At 53.8% G+C, this 22,694-nt stretch overlaps 1 protein-coding gene and 1 non-coding gene across 4 annotated transcripts in view; both read right to left on the minus strand.

Annotated features, from left to right (window-relative positions):
* Positions 1 to 16,273, minus strand: part of RNF157 (ring finger protein 157) — a 62,508-nt gene extending 46,235 nt beyond the window's left edge. For 2 of the 3 annotated variants that reach the window (XM_045836430.1, XM_045836431.1), the window contains exon 1: positions 15,934 to 16,273. In XM_045836430.1, the coding sequence (XP_045692386.1) occupies positions 15,934 to 16,021 (88 nt within the window). In that variant the 5' untranslated portion in view covers positions 16,022 to 16,273. Of the gene's footprint in view, positions 1 to 13,724; positions 14,317 to 15,933 lie in introns of those variants that run through there. The other variant, XM_045836432.1, reaches the window with a different exon arrangement.
* LOC123817837 lies at positions 3,183 to 3,289 on the minus strand. The gene has a single exon (XR_006785537.1). It is a non-coding gene; the product is annotated as a U6 spliceosomal RNA (small nuclear RNA).
* Positions 16,274 to 22,694: the final 6,421 nt, after the last annotated feature.

The following is a 22,694-nucleotide window of genomic DNA, read 5'->3' on the forward strand; positions in this document are numbered from 1 at the left end:
CCAGCCCGCCCCCCCCACGTGAAGGAGGCTCCGTGCCCCCGACACCGAGTGCAGCCTTCCACAGCGCAGGCTCCTCATGTCTCATACGTGCTTCAGCATGACCATGTAACGGGAACACGCGAACGTAAACGACACAGCCGGCGCTGACTGCCCTGGCAAGGACCACGCAGGTTACCGAGTCCGGCTGGGCCACAGGTCAGTGCTTGGAAAGACAGCCACGCCCGCATGCCCGCCGTCTCAGACTCGCCGACCGGGCCGAGCCGAGGGCCAGGGCTGCCAGGGCTGCGGTGTGAGCGGTGACGGGCCCTTCTGCCCCTCGAGGCAAAACCCAGACGCCGCCAGGGGTCAGGGGTCAGCACCCTGGGCAGCCTCCTCCAGACCCAGCCAGGCACTGTGCCGGCACATGGTGGCACTGACCGGTCACCTCAGGAGGCTCAGGTGACTCTGCTGAGTCCACCTGGGAATTCGTTCCGACTCTGACCGTGAAATGAGGCCCCTGAACCCGGACGTCCGCGCTCTCACTCTCCCACGACAGGGGACGCCCCAGGGGCGGGGCTCACACCTCCATACGCCTCATCCACCCTCCCAGGCACCCGACTCTCGCCTTAATACAGAGAAATTATGAAACGGCCACGGGCTTCTTGCTGGGTTGCGTCAGCTAGGATGCAGATTAAACTCCCTAAGTCGGTTTTAGTCTTTGTGGAAGGTCTGCAGCAAACTCTAAAAAAAAAATCAAACGGGCCCTGGCTGGTGTAGCTCAGTGGACTGAGTGCAGGCCTGCAAACCAAAGGGTCGCCGGTTCGATTCCCAGTCAGGGCACATGCCTGTGTTGCAGGCCAGGTCCCTAGTTGGGGCCACGTGACAGGCAACCACACATGATGTTTCTCTTCCTCTCTTTCTCCTTCCCTTCCCCTCTCTCTAAAAATAAATTTTAAAAAAATCAGACGGGACGCTTTCAGCCTGGGAAGGAGCCCCATAGGAAGGAAGACGGGGACAATTCTAACAGAGAAACTGACCCAATACTCAGTTTTTGGATTCTCTACATGCGAAGCTTGAGTCTGGGAACACTTTTTTAGACAAAACAACGAGGATGAAATCAAGGCGAGCTCCTGCTGGTCACCCGTCAAAACTTAAAAACGCAAAGGGCAGCCATCTGCCGGGAGGCAAGCGAGCAAGTCCTCGTTTAGGAGAGCCTAATTCTCAATTATTTATGTCCAGCGCTTGCGGGCCCTATTTTCCGAGTGCATAATTTATAGAAGGGGGAGGTGCCTGGCTGCCTCCAGTAGAAACAGCCACCTCTGGCCCGGAACATCAGTAAACTACATTCTCTGCACATTAGAAACGATGTATTTATTCTACATTCGGTGCAATTAGAAGAGGCAGAGAGTTTGCATCGCTGGGCGGCTTGCCCGAATCGTGAATAAAGGATGGTGACAGGCAGGTGTGGGGCCTGGCGCTGCAGAGAGTGAGCTCGGTGTGGGGCACCCAGGGGTCCCAGCACCTGTGAGCAGTCGGGCGGGGGGTGTGGGGACAGCAGTACGGATGGATAAGCCGCTGACACAGTCCTCACAAGAGAACAGCACCCATGGCTGAAGGGTTAAGGAAAGTACCAGGGCTCTACTGGAAAGGCCCCCCTTTTGCTACCATATTAAAAGAAACGATCGAGAAAGTGGTGTTAGAACTCACTGCGGTTTTTGCCTTGCATCAGAAACCAAGAGCCCAGATACACAAAGACCAAACATTAGGGTCAGCAATTCACGGGTGAGAAAAGAATTTTTCATTTCAGGGGAAGCGTTGACGCCAAGTTCCTTTAAAAAGCTGATCTCCCCGGGCCACTTAAAAGAATGCCTCATCACTCAGAAGGAAGAATAAACTGCACCAAAAGTTTGCCTTCTCCTTTCTTTGAAAGGGACCCCTCTAAAGACCTGCCCCATGAGACCAGCGAGAAGCAGCAAACCCGCCACAGGCGGACTGGGCGGAGCTTTCTGGCCATCCGAGCCCCGCCCCCCAGAGGCACCAGCCAGTGGGACTGAGCTCGTGCTATCACCGGACACACCCACAACTCCTGAAAAGGTGCCTTTTAAACCACGGGCGCCCATTCTTCACAAGAACTGCGCTCTGAAATGCTAAATGACACGGCGGGGTGGGGGGGCGGGGGGGTAAGAACTACACCAAAATACTTCTTTATCTATTTGCTAAAAGGAAAAAAATATTTATGACTTATAAATAAAGGACAAGTTTTCCATTATTTTTTAGCTGTAATTCTTTTTCTTTTTTAATCTGCACCTGAGGACATTTTTTCATTGCTCTTAACGAGACAGGAAAGGAGAAAGAGAAATATCAGCCTTCTATATGCACTGGCCAGGGGACAGTACCCTCCCGGACTAGGGATCGAACCTGCCACCTAGGTATGTGCCCTGACCCGGAATCGAACCTGCAACCCTTCAGTTATAGGACGAAACTCCAACGGACTGAGCCACACCAGCCCAGGCTTTAACTATAATTTTTAACCCAAATTCATATTCAGAATTCTCTGAGGGCTTTAAGAAAACATATCTTGTGGTGATCATTTTGCAAGATATATGTATGTCACATGATCACACTGGACACCTTAAACTTACACGACGTCGCGTCTCAATGATGCCTCAAAAATGCCCGGAAAGAAAGGAAGGCACGTCATCCCAGATCTCCAGAATTATATTTAGAACAGAAGGTGCAAGTGGGAGCGGGGAGGGGGAATTAGCATTCAGTGGGTCTAGATTTTCAGTTTTGCAAAAAAAAAGTGTTCTGGTGATCTTAACACTACTGAACCATATACTTAGAAATGGCTAAGATGGTAGGTGTAATATGTATTTTCCACCACAGTAAAAATCAACATCAAGGAAACAATCCTACAAGGAGAGGCCCAGAACGACCAACACTAACGCAAGCTCAGTATTCAGGGCCGCAGGAGAAGGCGGAGGTGGAAGCATCCCTTCGAAGGGCCGGTTACAGAAACAGTCCCGGGGCCGTGAGGCGCAGCCCCGCGAACAGCCACGGGATTGTAATGACTGCATGTGGTGGCACGTGGGGGCTGGACTCACGGGGAGGTCACCTCATAAGGTGCACAGATGTCTGATCACTGTGTTGTACACCTGAAGTTAGTATCATATGGTATGTCAACGCTAATTTTTTCTTTTTAAAAAAATACGGAACAGTGCTCGAATTTGCCAGTCATCCTTGTGCAGGAGCCGTGCTAATCTTCTTTGTGCTGTACCAATTTTAGTGCACGTGCTGCCAAAGTGAGCACTAAAATAAATACATTTTTAAAAAGTATTAAATAGCCCTGGTGTGGCTCAGTGGATGGAGTACCAGCCTAAAAACCCAAAGGTCACCGGTTCGATTCCCAGTCAGGGCACGTGCCTGGGTTGTGCCAGGTCCCCAGTAGGGAGTGTGTGAGAGGCAACAGATTGAAGTATCTCTCACAACACTAAGGTTTCCCTCTTTCTCCCTCCCTCCCCCGCTCTCTAAAAGCAAAACAAATAAAATCTTTTTTAAAAAACAGTGTTAAAGAAAAACAGGCATCCAGGCAAAAAATTCAATTACTTTTAAGGAAAGAAAACGACACTAATACTTTTCCTCCAGATCGGTGCTGTCCAGTCAAGACATCATGCAAACCACATCACTGTACATGGCCTGACAGCCATGGTTTCAAAGAGTAAAAATAAACAAGCAAAGGTAAGTTTACTATATTTTATTTATCCCAATATTGGACATCCCAATATGTCCAAAATATTATTTGAACATGCAATCAATATAAAAAGTTATTAAGAAGCCATATATATATATTTGGGGGGGTATGGAATGGAGTCGTCAGAGTCTGTCACGAGATAAGCCGGTCAGATAAAGACGAACACCGTATGATTTCACTCACGCGTGGAATCTAATGAGCAAAATAAACCACAAACAAAACAGAAACAGACTCACAGACCCTGAGAACAGGCTGACGGCTGTCAGAGGGAGGAGGGTTGGGGGTGAGTGAAAAAGGTGAAGAGACGGATTAAGTAAAAACAAACAAAAATCCATCCCAGACACACAGACAACTGCGTGGTGCCAGCGGGAAGCGGGGGTGGGGTGGGGGGGCGGAAGAGGGTCAAGGGGGGGATAAACGGTGGCGGAGGGAGACTTGACTTGGGGTGCTGAACACACAGCACACAGACGATGTGTCATGGAGCTGCGCCCCTGAAATGTACTTTCAGTAACCTACGTCGCCCCCACAAAGGCAGTTAAAGAAGCGATAACCCAGCCCGGCTCCGCGGGAAGTCGCTCCACCATTCACACGCGGTCTGAGCCGCCCGGGTTTCCTGCACACACGTAAACGTAAACATTCAGGCTTTCTGATTTGCCGTATTTTGTTTTTAACCTAACTGGGGCATTATACGCACTGGCCCGCAAAATGTTTTATTTTTCCGCCTCATGTCCGGTAGGTGCCCTCCCGGCCCGGCCGCGGGAGCGGGCCCCACCCCCACTGCCCACGCCACGACTCCAGGCCAGCACTGTGCCGACCAGTCCCCCTCGGCTGCTCCTCCCCACGGCCGGCTCACGGAGGGTTATACCTTCTCCTTCTTATTTTACAGGAAAGGAAATAAGTGCACAGAGAGTGTAAGTCATTTGTCCAAGGCCACACAGCTGCTAAGAGGCGGCGCCAGGCCCCGGAGCCAGCCAGCTGTTTTTACTCCAGAGCCTGTGGGTGCTCTTGGCCTTGACCCTACGGCCCCACTGAATGCCAAGATAGAATTTTTTTTTATTTGAGTGTTTTAACACCTGGAACTTGCCCTTGTGGATTACGTAGGATCAGGATTTAAACATTTTTTTTTCCAAATAGGAAACTTGACTAATACCATTTTCGAACATTATCTGAAACGCTAGTTTTATCATGGTCTGCGTACCTCGATCCGGGCTCTGGTCTATTATTCGGAACCAGCACGAGGTAGTTCGCCTGTTACCTCCACAGTTTTCAGATCGAGGCCCGCGACGGTGGGCCCGACCTCTCCCACGCTCCCGAGTCCCCGGCCCTGGCCCCGCCTCCTTTCTTCTTGGCAGCGCTCCCTCCGCGCCTTCTGCGCCTTCTGCATGTCAGGGGCCCGGCCCCTTCCAGCGCGCCTACCTCTCCAGCCGCACTTCCTTAGGTCCCAGGAAGGAAGGTGCTCTCCGCTCCAAGGTTCACTTCTCCACCCCAGTTCTCATTCCCGCCTGCCTCCGCCTCCGAGACCTCAGCCACCTCACCCACCATCGTTTCTCCGTGTTTCTATCCCCCTCTCCCGCTGGCTTTTCACCTCCCTCGTTGTACAAGCATACTCTCTCTGCAACTTAAAAGCAAGTGCGAAACAGTTCCAACGCCCATGCCTTGATATCCGCCCTCCCGCCCATCCATCCATCCATCCGTCTGTCCACCTGCCCGCTTGCCTGTCCGTCTGTCCATCTGCTCCCTTCCCACATCCAGGAACCCCTCACACCTTTTCAGCAGTCCCCACCACTCCACCGCAGCTGTTCTCGGAAACCCGTGCCAGTCCAGAGCCCCTCCCTCGCTAGCTACACTTTCCACCCTGGCTGCAAACGGGACGTGTCTCAGGAGCTCAGGCCTTTCTCCCTCAGTTCACTCTCATTCATTCTCTCTCTCCCTCTCCCCCGCCTTCCTCCTTCCCTCCCGCCCTCCCCCCCTCCCCTCCCCTCCCCCCCGCCCTCCCCCCCTCCCCCCCTTAGATTCAAAGCAAAGGCCTTGAGCTGAGACAGAGCTGGAGTTGAGGCTGACGTTGCCTTCTACAAGCGGCGTGACCTTGAGGACGTTGTTTAACTCTTCTGAGCGTGGGTTTCCTTATCTGTAAAGTGGAGACAACGCCTCTTTCACAAAAGGACCATTGTTGGGACCGAGGCATACGCCGCTGGCTGGGCACCACGGGCGAGGAGTACATGCAGGCTTCTCCCTTCTCATAGTCGACGGCTTCCAAACCTCTGCCTCTCCTCCTTCTCTACTTTCAGTCCACATCTGGAACCACCGGCTCTGACTTTTCACCTGGATACCCCATCTTGGCCTGAAACTCCACGAGTAATCTTTCCTTCTGGAAGGAGATGGAGTGGAGCGCATTTTATCGGAAGAGCTGGCCCCAGAACTCCTCTGGGGGAAGGCAGGACCCTTTTCTGGGACGTACCTTGTTAAACCACTTAGATCGGAGGGCGGCACCAGGCACATGGGCACTTTCGCTGCTTCCTGATGGAACGCAGACTGCTTTGTAATTTGTTTTTCTTCGGAGGGGGAGGGGTGAAGAGTCCCAAAAAGGGGGAGTTAAGGGGACAGAGACATTAAAACAGAGAAAGGCTGGGGCAGCTGAGCTCTGCAGAAGTCCCGGTGAGGAGAAGGATGCCAATTGTTCCTTCGCCTGTGTTTCTGCAACGTAAGCCCAAACTTCTTTGGTAAATCTACACTGTGACTACGTGCCGTGAGTGGAATTTTTTGGAGAAAGCGACAAAGGCACTGATGTCACCTTTGCAGTGGGGAAAGACAGCAAGCTGGTGCTCACGGCCCAACTCGGTCAGAACACGAGTCGCGTGGGAGCTCCCAGAAATCTTGGTGGGGGGCACTGGACGTCCGCACTCGGCGATCTGGGGGAACAGGTGGGTTTCTGTCTCGTTCACCCAGATCCTGAGGCGCAGTAGCGCCCCTCTGACATGTGGGACTCGCTTTAAAAGCAGCGTCTGCCCCAGGTTCCCCGATTTCTGTCAAGGGTGCCCCAGTCCTCGGGTCCCCTGGGCTGAAAGCGTCGTCGTCACCAAAGCTCCGAAGACCCTGAACGTGGGCTTCGTGGCAGGGGCGTCCGACCTTTTGGCGTCTCTGGGTCACACTGGAAGAAGAGTCTTGGACCACGCATTAAATATATCGTGACACATAATCACACACACACACACAAAAAAAAACTCATGTTTTAAGTAGAGTTACCATTTTGTGTCGGGCCGCATTCACAGCCATGCCAGGCTGCAGGCCGGGCACCCCTGGGAACACATCCTCGTCCAGACCCCCGGCCTTTCCAAGCTCGATCACAGCGGGTTCCCGCGCTACAGCTCCCGCGGGAATCTCTGTGCACCCCGGCTCTCCCGCTCCAACCTGCATCTCTACGAGGTGAACCGTCCTTAGGACACCACGGGGTGTCCCTCTCCATCTCGGCTGCTACCTATCTCCTGGGCTTATTTCTCACTACCTTTCCAGAACTCTCTGCCTCCACCGACTAGCCTGTTGGCTATTCTCTAAGTCCATCAGGAACGCTGGCCACCTTCAGGCCACTGCTATCGCAGTTCTCCGCACGGCACCGTGTCCGAGTTCCGTTCTGCCTTCAGAGCCACCTGCCCCCGAGAACCCCACCCTCGGCGACCCAGTTCTACTGTTTTATCCAGCTGTTCTGTCCTTTTAAACAGCTTTCTTGAGCTTTCACACGCATAGCATAAAACCCATCCAGTGTATAATTCAGTGCCTTTGGTCACTGTCACCCCGAGATGTTCCCTCCCGTCTGTTTGCAACTAAGCCCCGCCCCCCCCCCTCCAGCCTCCGGCGAACACGGTTCTGCCGTCTCTCTCTGCCAGCTCGCCTGGCCTGGCCTGGCCGCTTCCGCCAGACCGGCTCACACAAGACGCAGTCCTGCAGTCAGCTTCTTCTCCGCGTGCTGGCTTGGGGGTTAACCCACGCTGTGCCGCACGTATCAGCAGGTCCCCCTTTTACATTGCCGAATGGCGTGTCATTGTATACGTGCCCTCCGTGTAGTTAAACCGTTCACCGGTCAATGGCCATGTGGGCTACTTCCCGTGTGGTGACCATCAGGAGCGATGCCCATGTCTGTGCATTCTCACCGGCACTCGCTGCTGTCTTTACTTTAGCTGCCCTCGTGCTGGTGGAGGGCTGTCTCTCTGCCACATTAGTGGCACCTCCCGACAGCCGCCGATGGCGGGCATCTCTCTGTGTTTCTTAGCCGTGTTTCCATCTTCACTGGGGATGCGTCTGATCCACTTCCTGCCCATCTTTAAACTGCGCTGTCTTCTTGCTGTCGCATTGTGAAAGTTCTGGATGTTCTGGATACAAATCCTTTACGTGCTTAGAAGTATGTTCTTTCAGAGGATGGGTTGGTTCTCTTTCATCATCTTCTTTTTTTATAAAGGCAACCTTTTTTTAAAAAGATTTTATTTATTTATTTTTAGAGAGGGAAGGGAGGGAGAAAGAGAGAGAGAGAAACATCAATGTGTGGTTGCTGGGAGCTGTGGCCTGCAACCCAGGCATGTGCCTTGACTGGGAATCGAACCTGCGATGCTTTGGTTCGCAGCCCAAGCTCAATCCACTGAGCTACGCCAGCCAGGGCTCTTTCGTCTTCTTAATGTTGTCTTTTAAAGCAGAAACATTTTCAGTTTTGCAGAAATCCAATTTATCAGGTTTTTTTCTTTTTACAGATTATGCTTTTGCTGTTGTATTAATGAACTCTTTGCCCAATTTGAGTCAAATAAATATCTCCTCTTATAGCTTCTTGTAATGATTTTATAGTTTTAGCTCTTGGATTTAGGTCTATGGTCCATGTAAAAATCAGCTTCATTGAGATGTAATTCACATACCGTACAATCACCTAGTTCAAGGGTGCCGTCCGGTGTTTTTTTTTGTATATTCACAGAGTTATGCAACTGTTCGCCACCATCTAATTTTAGAACATTTTCATCACTCCGAAAGGAAACCCAGGAGCAGTCACTTCGCTCTTCCCCTCCCCCAGCCACTGGCAGTTGGTAATCCACTTTCTGTCTCCACGGATTTGCTTCTCCTGGGCCTTTCATATAAAAGGGATTATATAATTCATGAGGTTGCTCCAGAAGGTATCCAGTCACACAATATGAAAAGCACAGACACTTACTGAAGAGACAAGATGCAAGAAACATTGCCCACAGGACAAGGAGGCCTCCGTCCCCTCCAAAGTAGACACCTTGGGACCTCATGCAGTTCTCCCAGTCGCCATCAGCCACCCCGTCCTGTTTTTCCGAATCTCATCAAAGGCCTGAAATCTCTTCCCTTTCAAAGGTGATTTTAGTTTTGGGAAAAGCCAGAAGTCGCAGGGCAACAAATCTGGGCTGTTGGGGAGGGGCGAGCGGGGCTGAGTCACCGGGGTGATTTGATGTTTCACCAAAAACTGCACGAGGCGTGATGCATGAGCGGGCGCATTGTGCTAAAGCTGCTGCCAGTCACCAGTTGCCCACAGCGGCAGCCTTCTGAATCGTCTGACTAGTTTCCGAGGAAGAATGTTCAAGCCTAAAGCAACATTTGATGCAGATTCATCGCTCTACTTGCTCAGTCATTTTGAATACGACAGCCACACAGTACACATGCTCACTCAATGGCATCTACTGCCCCCACTGACTAGTACAGTGAAGTTGTCATTGTTCACACATGCGCATTCCAGTCCGCTCTCCTTGGATGCCAGGTCACATCACATCACCAAGACTGTTCTTGTGACACTGACAATGGCTGAACTTTTTCCAACATCTGGCCATCTCTGACTTAGTATTAGTGTTTTCAAAGTTCATCCACAGGGTAGCAAGCACCACTACCTCATTCCTTTTTATTGCCAAATAATAATATTGCACTGTATGTGGATTTACATTTTATTTATTAGTTGTTTCATTCATCAGTTGACGGACTTTTGGGTTATTTCCACCTTTTAACTATTACGAATAATGCTGCTATGAATAAGCATCCATGTACATGTTTTGCTTTTATTTTTGTTTTTTGTACATGTGTTTTGGTGTAGATGTTTTTTCTTTTTTCTTTTTTTTAAGATTTTATTTATTTATTTCTAGAGAGAGGGGGAAGGAGGGAGCATGAGAAACATCAATGTGTGGTTGCCTCTCGTGTACCCCCCCACTGGGGGCCTGGCCCACAACCCAGGCACGTGCCCTGACTGGGAATCGAACCCAAGACCCTTTGGTTCACAGGCCAGCGCTCAATCCACCGAGGCACACCAGCCAGGGCTGGTCATGGCACATTCTGTCTTCTTGTTTATCTCTGTATGAGTGCATTTTGCCTCTGACCGCAGATAAGCTCTGAGATTTTGGAAGGTGCGTAATTTTTAAATAACAATTTTTAAACACTGCTAAAGTTTGTTTTTTAAAAATCATTTTCCTGAGGCAAGCACTCAGTCTTTCGGCAACTGAAAATTCAAGCTTAGCATTTAGGTAGTGAGAATAATTAGTTAAAACGGAAGCCAGTACGTTCAATTTCATGTGTCAACTTGGCGAGGCCAAGGCTCAGGGGGAACACACAGGGTGCTAGCTTTGTGGGGGGGGGCGTTAATTATCAAGGGAATAAGCCCTGGATAATGTGGGTGGGCTTCCTCTAAATCAGTTCAGGCCTTAAGAGCAAAGACTGAGGTTCCCTGCGGAAGGGCGTCTGCCTCAAGGCTGTAACACAGAAATCCCGCCTGCGTCTCCAGTCCGCCAGCGTCCCTACTGACGTCAGACTCAGGACCGCAGCACGGCCCGACGTCTGAGCTGCCCGCCTGCCCGCCGGCCCTACAAGTTTGAGAGACTGGCCGGCCCCCGCGATCACGTGAGCCAATCAATTTTATGTGCATTTTTGTATTCTCTTTCCCTGGACAACCCTGACTCACACAGCCACCAAACACTAGGTGCCGTCCATACTCACTCCGGGCCCGGCGTCCTGAATGACAAAGCTGATTGGAGGGCTCTGACCTGCTGCTCGCCACGGGCATCGAACTCGCTGGGCGCAGGACCAGAGCCCACACGCCGGTGCACGGCGCAACGCGCGAAGGGGGCGGGCGCCCAACCAGGGGCATGGACGCCAAGAGCAAGGAAGAGAAGAGGGACGCCACAGAACAAAGGAGCATAACCGCCATCGTTGGGGGAAATCGGAGGCCCTAAGTCTCACGACAAAATCAAGAAGTGAAAGCGGGCAATTTGCTCTCAATGTAGTAACCTACACATAAGAAAAAAAAAACACTGGAATTTTCTAAACTAACAGGATGACCACCTTTGAAATCTTTAAAAAATAACAGTGGCATTTGAACTCTTAATCCTGATGACTTCATCATGAAAGAGAGTGACATTTTGGGGGGTTTTTGTCTGGTTAGATGCATTTACTACAAATTTCAGGAACCTACTTAATTGTAGTGGAAGTATCCATCAGACTGCGGTGGAACTGAATAAGTCTTTATTAGGTAGCCAGTTCCATATTTTTAAGTCCCTCACTTTACAACTAACACTAAACTGACGCTCCGCCAGCAAAGGTGTACTCCAGTGTAACGAAAACTGGGAGAATAATGCTGTTAGCTGCTCAGGATTCCGATAACCATTCTGAATTTTTATAAAACGTTTACTGCTTCACCCTTGAGCCAAGTTCATTCCTCCTAGTTTTCAATTTGCTCAGACACGTAGTGGGGAAGGGACTGGACTGATCAGGTACGGCATTAAAATGAATTCAGTGGCCCTGGCTGGCGTAGCTCAGTGGATTGAGCGCGGGCTGCGAACCAAAGCGCCGCAGGTTCGATTCCCAGTCAGGGTACATGCCTGGGTTGCAGGCCACGACCCCCGGCAACCGCACACTGATGTTTCTCTCTCTCTTTCTCCCTCCCTTCCCTCTCTAAAAAATAAATAAATAAAATCTTAAAAAAAGAATCCATTAAAAATTATATTTAAAAAAATGAATTCAGTGGTCTTTTTTTTTAAGATTTTATTTTTATTTTATTTTTTAGAGAGGGAAGGGAGGGAAAAAGAGAGAGAGAGAAACATCAATGTGCGGTTGCTGGGGGTCATGGCCTGCAACCCAGGCATGTGCCCTGACTGGGAATCGAACCTGCGACCCTTTGGTTCGCAGCCCGCCCTTCATCCACAGAGCTACGCCAGCCAGAGCTTGAGTTCAGTGGTCTTTACAGCAGTCCTGTTGCTTCCTGGGCAGAGGAAACAGGCCTAATGGTGGACTGTCAGCGGCACAACGCCCCTTTCAAAAGATGGGCGGGCGGGCATTGAAAACCACCGCCTCGGCAAAGCCACGCGCCCCCGCTACGAGCGAACGACCCGTGGAAAGAAGCGAGGATCTGAGGGGAGGACTTGACCGCCTGGGTGGGTCCTGACTCAGAAATGACAAAGACCGACTGCGGGCCGTACAGCCCTCTGTAACAGCTTCCTGTGCTAAAGCAGAAACACTACAGAGAAACAAACTCCCGCCACACCTTCTCTGACTTGAATGACGAGTATTCCTAGATGTCTTAACAAATTAAAAAAAACGCCTGAGAATATATGCGTAACATTAAGTATTGCTGCGTTGTTTGTAAGAGGAAAAGACCGGGGAAAAGAACTCCCACATATGCATCAATAGAAGACAATGCTTAAAAAAACTAATGGCATGTGCATACAAAGGAGTATTATACAATTGTTCAAAAAGAACCAAAAAAAAGCCCTGGCTGCTGTGGCTCAGTGGACTGAGTGCTGACCTGTGAACCAAAGGGTTGCCGGTTCAATTCTCAGCCAGGGCACGTGCCTGGGTTGCAGGCCAGGTCCCCAGTGTGGGGGGGCATGAGAGGGAACCACACATTGATGTTTCCCTCTCTTTCTCCTTCCCTTCCCCTCTCTAAAAAGAAATAAAAATTTTTAAGACATTGAAAAAGACATGATCATTTATCAATGAAAAAGACATTTATCATTAAAAAAAATAAAAAGAACCAAAAAACTCTCCAATATGGACATAATATAAAAATATCCCTCAAAGTGGAAAACACAAGGTGTTAGCACAGTCTACACAGCACGCTGTGCTCATGTGCCCACCAGAAATTCCGGAAGAAGCCAGAAGCAGTTACACAGGGATGGGGGGGCAGTGGGGGGGGGGTGAGCAGAACTGGGCGGACAGACCACCCCAGTGAGGACAAGACCTTCGCAGGATGCTTTTTCCCTCTTTCAGACCGAACCATGTGACTACACTGGGCATTCAAAAAAGTAATTCTTGCCCGGGCTGGCGTAGCTCAGTAAGCTGAGCATGGGCCTGCGAACCAAAGGGTTGCTGGTTCAATTCCCAGTCAGGGCACGTGCCTGGGTTGCAGACCAGGTCCCCAGTGGGGGATGTGTGAGAGGCAACCACACACGGATGTTTCTCTCCCTCTCTTTTTCTCTCCCTTACCCTGTCTCTAAAACTAAAGAAATACAATCTTTAAACAAAAGTAATTCTAAATCATTTATGCTATTGTATTTTTACCTATCTCTATTAAAAAAACCTACAAACCCAAGTTCTGACATGAAATCGGCTGTTCTCGATAATTTTTCAGTGTTTCCAGGTCAACGTACATGCAAAACTAAGGGTTTCCTTTAAAAACACAAAGTAAGGGGAAGCCACTTGTGCTGGGCACGGTGACCACCATTGAGGGGGCAGGCGACGGCGCTGGTTTCTAGAGAGGCTACCACTCGGGCCGCGGAGACTGCCGGGCCCGGCGCCCGGCACCCGGAGAGGGTGGCGCTGCTGTGGGCTCTGCCCTGTGCCAGGCCCCACGGGACGGAGGCCTGGAAATCAAGCCAGCTTGATTCCTCAACAGGGCCAGGACGCTGGGTTTTGTTTCAGCTCTGACACAGAATAGCCTCCGTTCCCCAACCATCAAGGGCAAGTTCCAAATCTACTTCCCCGTGAGAGGCAGAGGCTCGGGTGGAGTAGGAAGGGCGCTACTTACTTCCCAGGTGGCCCCGGGCAAGCCAGCGCACTCCTCTGAGCCTCCGTTTGCTCGCCGGCGAAACGAGTGGGTCTTGGGCCCAAGTCTTTCAACGGTTCCTTTCAGGTCTAACATACTGTAAGTCCATAAACAGCCAAGTCCACGTGAAGATCAGAGGGAGAGAGAGAGATGCCGCTGGCCCCATGCGTATTCGTACGTGCAAGTTCACACCAAGTTCACACGAAGCTCCCTGGCTGGGACGTGAACGTTCTGATTCTTATTTTCTGTGTTTTACCGTCAGTAGAAATGATGCAAAGACGTCTCTGACACAAAATGTCCGATTAAAATGAGGAACAGCCCTGGCCGGTGTGGCTCAGCTGGTTGGAGCAGCAGCCTGTCAACTGAAAGGTCGCTGCTGGATGCCCGGTCAGGGCACAGGCCTGGGTTGCAGGTTCGATCCCCAGTCACGGCAGATGCGAGAGGCACCGGATCGACAGATGCTCCTCTCTCGCACATCGATGTTTCTCTCCGTCTCTGTCTCCCTCCCTTCCCCCTCTCTAAGATCAATCTGCCTGTTCTTAGGTGAGGATTTTTTAAATGGGGAAGGGGGAACGAGTAACAATCAGGTAAAACTTTAAAAAACTGGTAACGTGGAGAGGATTATTTAAGACTGCAGGTACTGAGTGTGTAGGCTAAAAAAAAGTTTTAGTTTGGTCCATTACCCTTTCGTGATCACCATCCAAGATTCATACTTGTATCAATATCCTTTGGGGAACAGCCTTCCGGTGAATCACCCCCGTGAATCCCCATCCGCGCAGGAAGCGTGGATGCATTGCAGCAGGCAGAACTCTGCTGAAAACTCCAAGCTCAGCAAGACCGCCTCCATATCCTGATCAATAAAAGCTAAGTGATTCCAGAAAGAAAAAAAAAAAAAACACTCGCAAATACGTGTGCATATGTTCATCTACAAAAAAGCGAAATGCACGCTGCCCTAGCACCGGTTTCCTACCGTCATAATTAGCTGGAGCTCGATTAAAGCTCGATGGACCCCCCAGCTTTCTGTCAGACTGTTCTGCAGGGGCTCTCGGGCGGGCATACTCCTGCCTGCGAGGAGTCCTGCTCTGGCACCGCGGCCGTGAGAAGCTCTGCGCCGGCAGACACTCCGCAGGGGCGCGGGTTCACTGTCTGGTCCCCGCGTCCACCTGGCACAAGGAGGACGCGCTGCTGGGAAGCTGGCTCGCCCCACCAGCATGTCTTTATTCCAATGGCCAGTTCTGACACCTCTCCAGAATTACCAAAAGCCCCACCAGGTCCTAAGCCAAAGAGAAGGCGACAGTCATAGGTCCCCAGAAGCCTTGAGAAAAGCAAGGAGCAGACAATTTGGTCATGCACCAGGCAGGCAGCTCAGAATCGGCTGGCGCTGGAGCTGGTGAGCCTCTCTCCTTGGCTGTCCAGAACCTGCTCCGTCTCCAGTGCCTGTGCCGCAGCCTGGAGGCTGGAGACATTTCTCTTCTCCATGACTCTGAAAATAAACACGACGCTTGTATCCATTTTAAACACCTGCGTCCAGTCCCAGGGCTATCCCCATTCCAGACCCTGGGCTTGCTGCTACGCTGGCAAAGGGACAGCCTGGGTGACTCCTACTTCCACTCCCAAACCTTCCGGCTAAACACTTCTTTTTCCTTCTGGCAGCCCCTGGAAAAGCATCAGCCGTGTAAATGCATTTTCTGCCTCCTTCCTCTGGCAGTCGATGCGAGCTGGCCCCTGAGAAACCGAATTCAAACCTGCGCCTGTTCCTCTCTGGGGCCTGATGCTTCGGCCAGGGCCCCCACCTAGCACAGGTGCGTGTTTCCGATGCCGGCCCTCCTCTCCCGGCCCTCGGCTCCCCAAGGGAAAGGGGGCCCCGGCGAGAAAGAAAGGGACCTGGCGCTGCGGCCCGCAGACCCACCTGCGCCCGTGGCACCCCGCCCCTCGGGAGCCGCAGTCCCCCGGGCACAGGTCTCTGTCACAGGGCAGCCTGAGCGCAGGCCGATCTGGTCCTCCGGCCCGTGGCTGGCCACCGCGGCGACCCCGCCAAGGCCCCTCGAGCACCCCCGCACTCCTCCCGCACGACCTCCCTCCCTCCCTCCAGATCGCTCTGCAGCGACCTGGAGCGCTCGGTCCCTAGGACCCCCGGAGCCCCCGCCCAGCAGCGTCGCGACCACCTCCCCAGCCCGGGTGGCGCCCTCACCGGACTTGGGCGGGTAGCGGTACACGGAATTGGACGGGATGTCCACCTCCTCCACGCCCGCGTGCTGCCGGCTAGTCAGGGCGCCCATGGCCGCCGCGCCCGCGCCGCCCTGGGCGTCTTCACCGGGGCCGATCGCCCCGCGCCCGGAGCGGGGGTCGGCTGCACCGGGCTGCCGGCTCGGCCTCGGCGTCGGCGCTGCGGGCCTGGCGGCGGGGAGCCCCCGGCGCGCCGCGCACCATCCTCTGCCGGGCCCCGCCGCGGCGCCTCTGCGTCGGGGGCTGCGGGTGGGCCGGGGGCGCCGCCGCCGCCGCCTCAGGCCGCGTGATGTCAGCGGCGAGTCCGCGCGGGGACCGCGGCGGCCACGGCCAATGGTGCGGCGGGGCGGGAGCGGCCGCGCGGCGCCAGCCAATGAGCGGCGGGATGCGGCGGAGCGGCAGCCAGGCTCGCGGCGGGGGCGGGGGCGGGGGCCGAGGGCGCGTGGCCCGGCGGAGCCAGCTCCTGCCGGCTCCGAGGACCGCGCGGCGCTCGAGGCCCCGGCCGAGGTCGCTCCCCATTGTCCCCCAAACCCGCGGCGGCCCGGGGCTTCCCGGCCGGGAGGCAGCCCCCTACAGCCCAGCTCGGCATCTGCAGAGCCGATGGTCGGAACCCCGCAGAGGGGCGCCCACACAGGCTTACGCCGCTCTGGCATCCCTCACCTCGCAGTGGGCGCCTTGGCTCCGAAGTGCTCTGCCAGTCCCACCTCCCAGGAGTCGGGGGCGTGAGTCCGTGATGATGACCCGCCGTCCCTCGCGGGGAGCAGCTTTCCAATCTCTGGTCTCTACGGACGCCGTCTGTGCGTGGGGTCCCTTGGCCAGCTCCCGCAGCCCTGAGCTTAGGAGAGCACCAACCGAGATAAGATCCAGGCGGTCAGCCTCCCATGGCACCTTCTGGAAACTTTGGAAAGGCCCGATTCCCAGAGTCAACTCAGGGCAAAGCAGGCAGAACCGGGTGGGGCGGGCTGGGGGTTGCGAGGGGGGCGCTCTTTTTGATAAAACCCACACCAAACAGCGCGGAGCTTGGAGAGACAGAAGCCGTCATTCCAAAGCTTAATTACAGACACCCGTGTCTTAAACCTTTTATTTTATCTGTGGGTCTGGTGTGTGTTGTTGTTTTGTTTTTCTAAGACGGTGGACTGATCAGCAAAAACTTCAGCTGCTGGAACGTGACCGCGCAACTCCTCAACAGGATTCAAGGTCCAGCATGGAGTGCCTGGTCTCCTGAATTGGAGTGCCTGGTCACCATTTTACAGAGTCTCGCCTTTTCCTGGGGACATGTTGCCTTTTCCATCACCCTGTTTTCAGCAGCAGCCAACAGACCTGGTGCCGAGGTGGTCCCCAAGGCCCCAGGAGGGCAGAGGCACCTCTCTGGCCATTGACAGCGACTGGCGCTGAGCAGGCTGCACAGCGGGGCGCGTCCCTGGCTCAGACGAGCTGACGGCAGCGTCTTCCAAGCCCCAGAGCTCCCTGGCGGAGCTCAGAGGCCTCCCTCCAGACCCCGGCCCTAACCACTAGAAAGCTTTCAGACATCCCTTTGGGTGGGAACTGGTGTCCACTTTGATACACCTTCCGCCACCCACGGTCCTACCTGTAATTACTGGGTGAGGGTGAACTACAAGTCCTGGAGAGCCTCGAGCCGCCCCAGAACAGGCCTGCAGCGCGGCACGGAGTCAACGGCAGCCTCGTCCCCGTGGGCTCCGTTCAGAAGCCTTTGTTCTCTCCGCCGTCAGCACCTTGAAAAGGGGGTACCGTCTCCTTTAGGGGTTTATCCGTGCTGGAGGGTTTCTTCTTCCCAGCCAGGGCCAGGCAGGGATGGGGCTCCCTCAGGCCGCTCCCGAGGGTCCGTTCTGGTCCCAGCGCCGGCGGCTCTCAGCCCCCCAAACCTGTAACTCGGTTTCTCTTCCCACGAATGAGGCATGAGTCGGTGCTTGGAACGGCCGAGGGAAACAGCAGAGCGTGATGACATTGGCGGACCCTTATCAGACACGGTCAGTGGGAAGGAAAAAGCCTCCTTTGGAAACCTTTACACACACGGAAGCTTGCATCCCTCATAGCATGCAAGCGTATGCTGTCAGCTCCCACGTGTTATGTTTGAAAAAAGTGAGGAGAAAGCAGGGCGGAGAGCAAGCCCTGTTTTGTTTTGGTTTTTAACATTTTATTTTTTAGAGAGAGGAGAAGGGAAGGAGAAAGAGAGGGAGAGAAGTATCAATGTGTGGTTGCCTCTCACATGGCCCCTACTGGGGACCTGGCCTACAACCCGGGCATGTGCCCTGACTGGGAATCGAACCAGTGGCCCTGTGGTCTGCGACCCATGCTCAGCCTGCTGAGCTACACCAGCCAGGGTAAGCCCTGGATTTTGAGTTGGACAAATCAGCACCCTAACCACTGTGTTAACTTTGGGCTCAGTCTGAGTAGCAAGTATCAGTCTGCAGAATAGCCCAGCGTTCAAGCAATAGTTGAACGCAGGCTCAGTTAAAAAGGAGAAGAGGAAGAGGGACAAAGAAAAAGAGGAGGAAGAAGAAGGAGGAGAAGAAGAAGCGGTAGCCAGCTGCCTAGGGTCATGAGGCAGAAGAGAAAGGCATAGGGGATAGAAAATTCTAGATCAAAGAGACTGTGAACTGAGTTGGAGTCCCACTTTCTACAATGCAGCCACACAGTGCTACGGTTTGGGGAAAGGGAACTTCAGCCAGCGTCCAGGGCAAAGGGCAGACAAAGCTGCCAAACCCTTGGAGCGGCCCCTCCGGGCAGCTGGCCCTGCATTCCTCTCTGGTTCTTCCTGGGTGCCACTGGGCTCCCTTGCCAGAGAGCTGGGCCAGGGTTAGGGCTTGAGGGATGAGATGGCACAGACAAGAGGGTGAAAAAAAAACACAACCCAGAAGCGACTGCCCTGGGGAGAACTATAAAAATGCCTCTAACTTGAATAAACGGCCCGGGGAGGGGAGCACAGCATGCATGTAGGGAAACTGCATGCAAACGTCATGCAAACATCATATGCCCTTTGCGTGAGCAGCCTCAGGGCATCCTGGGCATTCCCTGGCTGTGGGTGCAGCCCTGGGAGAGTCCCAGCGAGCACCCAGCGTTAAGGGTCTCCGGGGTTTCCTCTAAGCATCCTCGGAACACAGGGAGGCAAAAGCCACGTAGCTCACTGGGTCCGAGCCCTTCTCAACCTCGGGCCTCACGGACAAAGGAGAAGCGTGTGGGGGACGCACATGGACGGATAATTTCCAGGCCAGCTCATCCCTTTGGGCTTTTAATTGTGTTCCTTTTGGCTGTCCTGGTTTCGGCTCACCTTTGTAACACATCCACGCGTCTCAAGGATTCGCATGAGTTCCTTGAGTGGGAAGGACAGAGTCTGCAGGGCAGCGGACAGCCCTGCCCTGCGTCTGTAGTTCAGCATTCACCAGGCCGCTGGGTGGGGGCGCCCAGGGGCTGAAGGAGCAGAGCCTGGCCCCTTGTGGCTTTCAGCTCGGCCTTTCTGCCCTGCAAAGGGGTAAGGAGGCCGGAGCCCTGGCTGTTCTGAGTCAGCACAGGGTTTCTGCAAAAGATGGAGCCCGGGCAGCAGCCTCTGATCCCCCTCCCAGTCCCCAGCCGTGGCTTCAGCGGATGGAAGCTGAAACCTCCCACAGAGGGCTTCTTGCCGTCCTGCCCCAGGTCAGTGAGCTGGAGGAGCCGACCCCAAATGCTTCGGGAGCCTGCAGATGGTTCCTCTGGCAACCTACGGTCACGCTGCGGACAACAACCTTGCCCTTTGGGAAACCGGCAGTCGGCTTTCCGAGGTCGCTGCTGGCCAGAAAGCCTCACTGTTCGTTTCCTCCTCAGCTGCGTGCCTCTAAACAAAGGGACCTGTTCAGAGAGCTGCAAACTTCAGCCACATTTGTAGCTTCTTAATCTACGGTTTCACGTGAAGACCCAAATGGAAGACAGTGTTGACACTGACCAGCTTGGCCAGGCCCAGGGGGAGGACCGTGAGTGCCTGGGGAGTGACCTTGACATTAGCGCTCACTCTCAGTGTCCGGCAGGAGCCTCACATTAACCCTATTCAAGGACCGGTTTGAAGAATTCGTCCGTTCTCTTTGCCTTCATCCGGCCCCGAGTCGCTCCTGGCAAGCACCGGACCCTGTCAGCCGCTCTCTGTACACACGGTCATTTCTGCCTGCTTTCGGTTCGGCGCTCAACCCCACACGCTGCCGGATAAAGTCGCTGTGAAAATGCACCACTCCCGTTGCGGCCCGGGAGGCACAGATCAGCTGCCTCTCTGCCACTCTCGGCCAAACAGACCGGGCAGGCGAAGAGCCCAGTATCTTCCTCCTGCTGCCCGGAGAAACCAACATGGAGCGGGGGCAGGCGGGGGGTGGGGGGGTGGGCAGGGCACCCTCACACCGCTCGAACAAATCAGAGGAAGAGAAGGAGAATGAATTCTCTTCCTTCTCCCAGGGCTCCTCGACACTGGGTGTCCTGGCTGGAGGTTCAGATCTGGAAGAAGCCTGAAGGTCACCGAGCCCAGACCCCTCCCCAGAATGACGGACGCAGCAGCTACAGCTCAGACGGGGGAGGGGCGCGGCATCCAGGCCCCGGGGAGCCCAGGCTGCAAGCCCCGGGCCTCAGGCTGTGGGAAACTCGCCCGGCTGGTCCGGTTTCTCTTTCTTGCGGAGAAGGCTGTCTCTTAGGGCCCGGGTCAGAGCGGACAGCGAGTCCAGGATGAAGCTCAGAAACCTGACGCGAGTGCAGTGCCCACACGCAAGAATCGGTTCTTGCGTGGAAGTGATGGTCGCGGGGCTCCAGCTGGCGCCAGCAAGCCCCACGGCTCTCGGAGCTACAGGCTTCCTCCCCCTCCCCCACCCAGCTCCTCTGAAACCAGAGCTGAGGTCAGCTAGCCACCCAACTCCTCCCAGCAGCGCAGGCACCTAGGGGTGAGGAGGAAAAATGAGTGCCAGCCACCGGGGGGTGAACCAGGTTCTCAGCAAGTAGGTTACGAGTGTCACACACACACACACACACACACACACACAGTGTGTCTCTGCTAAAGTGTGAGTCCGGGCTGAAGTCCGCCACCTGCCAGCAGTGCAATGACCTCATTTACAGTGACACATTTATTTCTGGGCTAATTGCCTGTCTAGTTAAGTGATAACCACTATCCTCATTAGGGAGCCTGACGGAGTAATAAACAGAAACGCTCCCCACTGTTGTGGTTCCCACAGTAAACTGTTGGACGCCTCAGATCTTCTTAATGCAGCACGAGGCATACGTTTATGATATCGCTCAGCCGTATACTGTTATCTTCCACATTCCGAGCTAAAATCTGTGGCTGCGGAGAGGTCTGGCAGTTCCATTAGCTTCCTCTCTGGTTTTCCTGCCTCTCACCCATTCTACAGAGCACTCTCACCCTGGCTGGTGTGGCTCAGTGGATTGAGCTCAGGCTGCAAACCAAAGGGTTACCGGTTCAATTCCCAGTCAGGGCACCTGCCTGGGTTGCGGGCCAGGTCCCCAGTAGGGGGCGTGCGAGAGGCAACCGATGCATATCTCTCTCGCACGTGGACGTTTCTCTCCATTTATCCCTCCCTTCCCCTCTCTGTAAAAATAAATAAATAAAGTCTTTATCGAAGACCACTCTCAGGTTAACTTTCCTGACATGCAGCGGTTCTGGCGTTCCTCCCTTGCCCGTCCACCTTCCGTGGCTCCCTGTTACCTCACGCCAAACAGATGCTCCATCCCTGGACCCTGTCCTCCTCCCTCTGCGTCCCCAGAAGCTCCCACTTGTACCCCGAATGCAGCCCTCAGTCCGGCGCTGGTTTGCTCATGAAACACCCTCCCACGTACACCCCACCAACTCCTGCGCGTCCAGGTGAATCCTACCAAGCTGAGGTCCAACCTTTTCCACGAAGCTGCCCTCAGACCCTGGCCCTCCTTCCCCAAAGTCTTACTGCTGGGTAATGTTCTGCATAACTCCTTCAGCACTTACACACGGGCCATCCCCAGCCTCCGACGGCAAGGGGCGCACAGGATCTGGAGCCGAACAGCACAGGGTTCAAACCCAGCGGTTTCCTCGTTGCCTGCGCATCTTGAGAAAAGTTCCGCGATCTCTCTGAGCCTTAGTTGTCTTGCGTATAAATGGACGTGAGAGCAACAAAGATGGCTGGAACATTCAGTTAGACGAGGCCCGTGAAGCCCTAACGTGACTCCCGGCACACAGTAGGTGCACAATAAATGCTAACTTTTTTTTTAAGAGGAGGCAAGAGATATCTTTGCGTGTATTAGTATGTATTTTGTATTTATTTTATTTATTTATTTATTTATTTATTTATTTATTTTTAGAGAGAGGGGAAGGGAGGGATAAAGAGAGGGAGAGAAACATTGGTGTGCGAGAGATGCATTGATCGGTTGCCTCCTGAGCGCCCCCTACTGGGGACCTGGCCTGCAACCCAGGCACGTGCCCTGACTGGGAATTGAATTGGTCACCTTTCAGTTCACAGACCGGTGCTCAATCCGCTGAACCACAGCAGCCTGGGCTAAATGCCAACTGTTTTAAATTTTTTAAAAAGTTGTTGCGAAGTGGTTAGGCTCCAAAGATAAGTTTGAAAAGTTCACGTTCCAGGACGTCAGAGGCAGGATGCGCCCCGCAGACCCCGCCTCCGTCGGGCAGGCCGGATGCCGAGAGGTGTCTGGAGGCTGAGCCCAGGGGTGTGGACCTCCTGAGATGTCATCACGTCGTGCCCACTGGGCCTCAGA

This window comes from Phyllostomus hastatus, unplaced genomic scaffold (assembly GCF_019186645.2).
Source record: "Phyllostomus hastatus isolate PE091 unplaced genomic scaffold, TTU_PhHast_1.1 phas_contig_210, whole genome shotgun sequence".
Taxonomy (NCBI): Eukaryota; Metazoa; Chordata; class Mammalia; order Chiroptera; family Phyllostomidae; genus Phyllostomus; species Phyllostomus hastatus.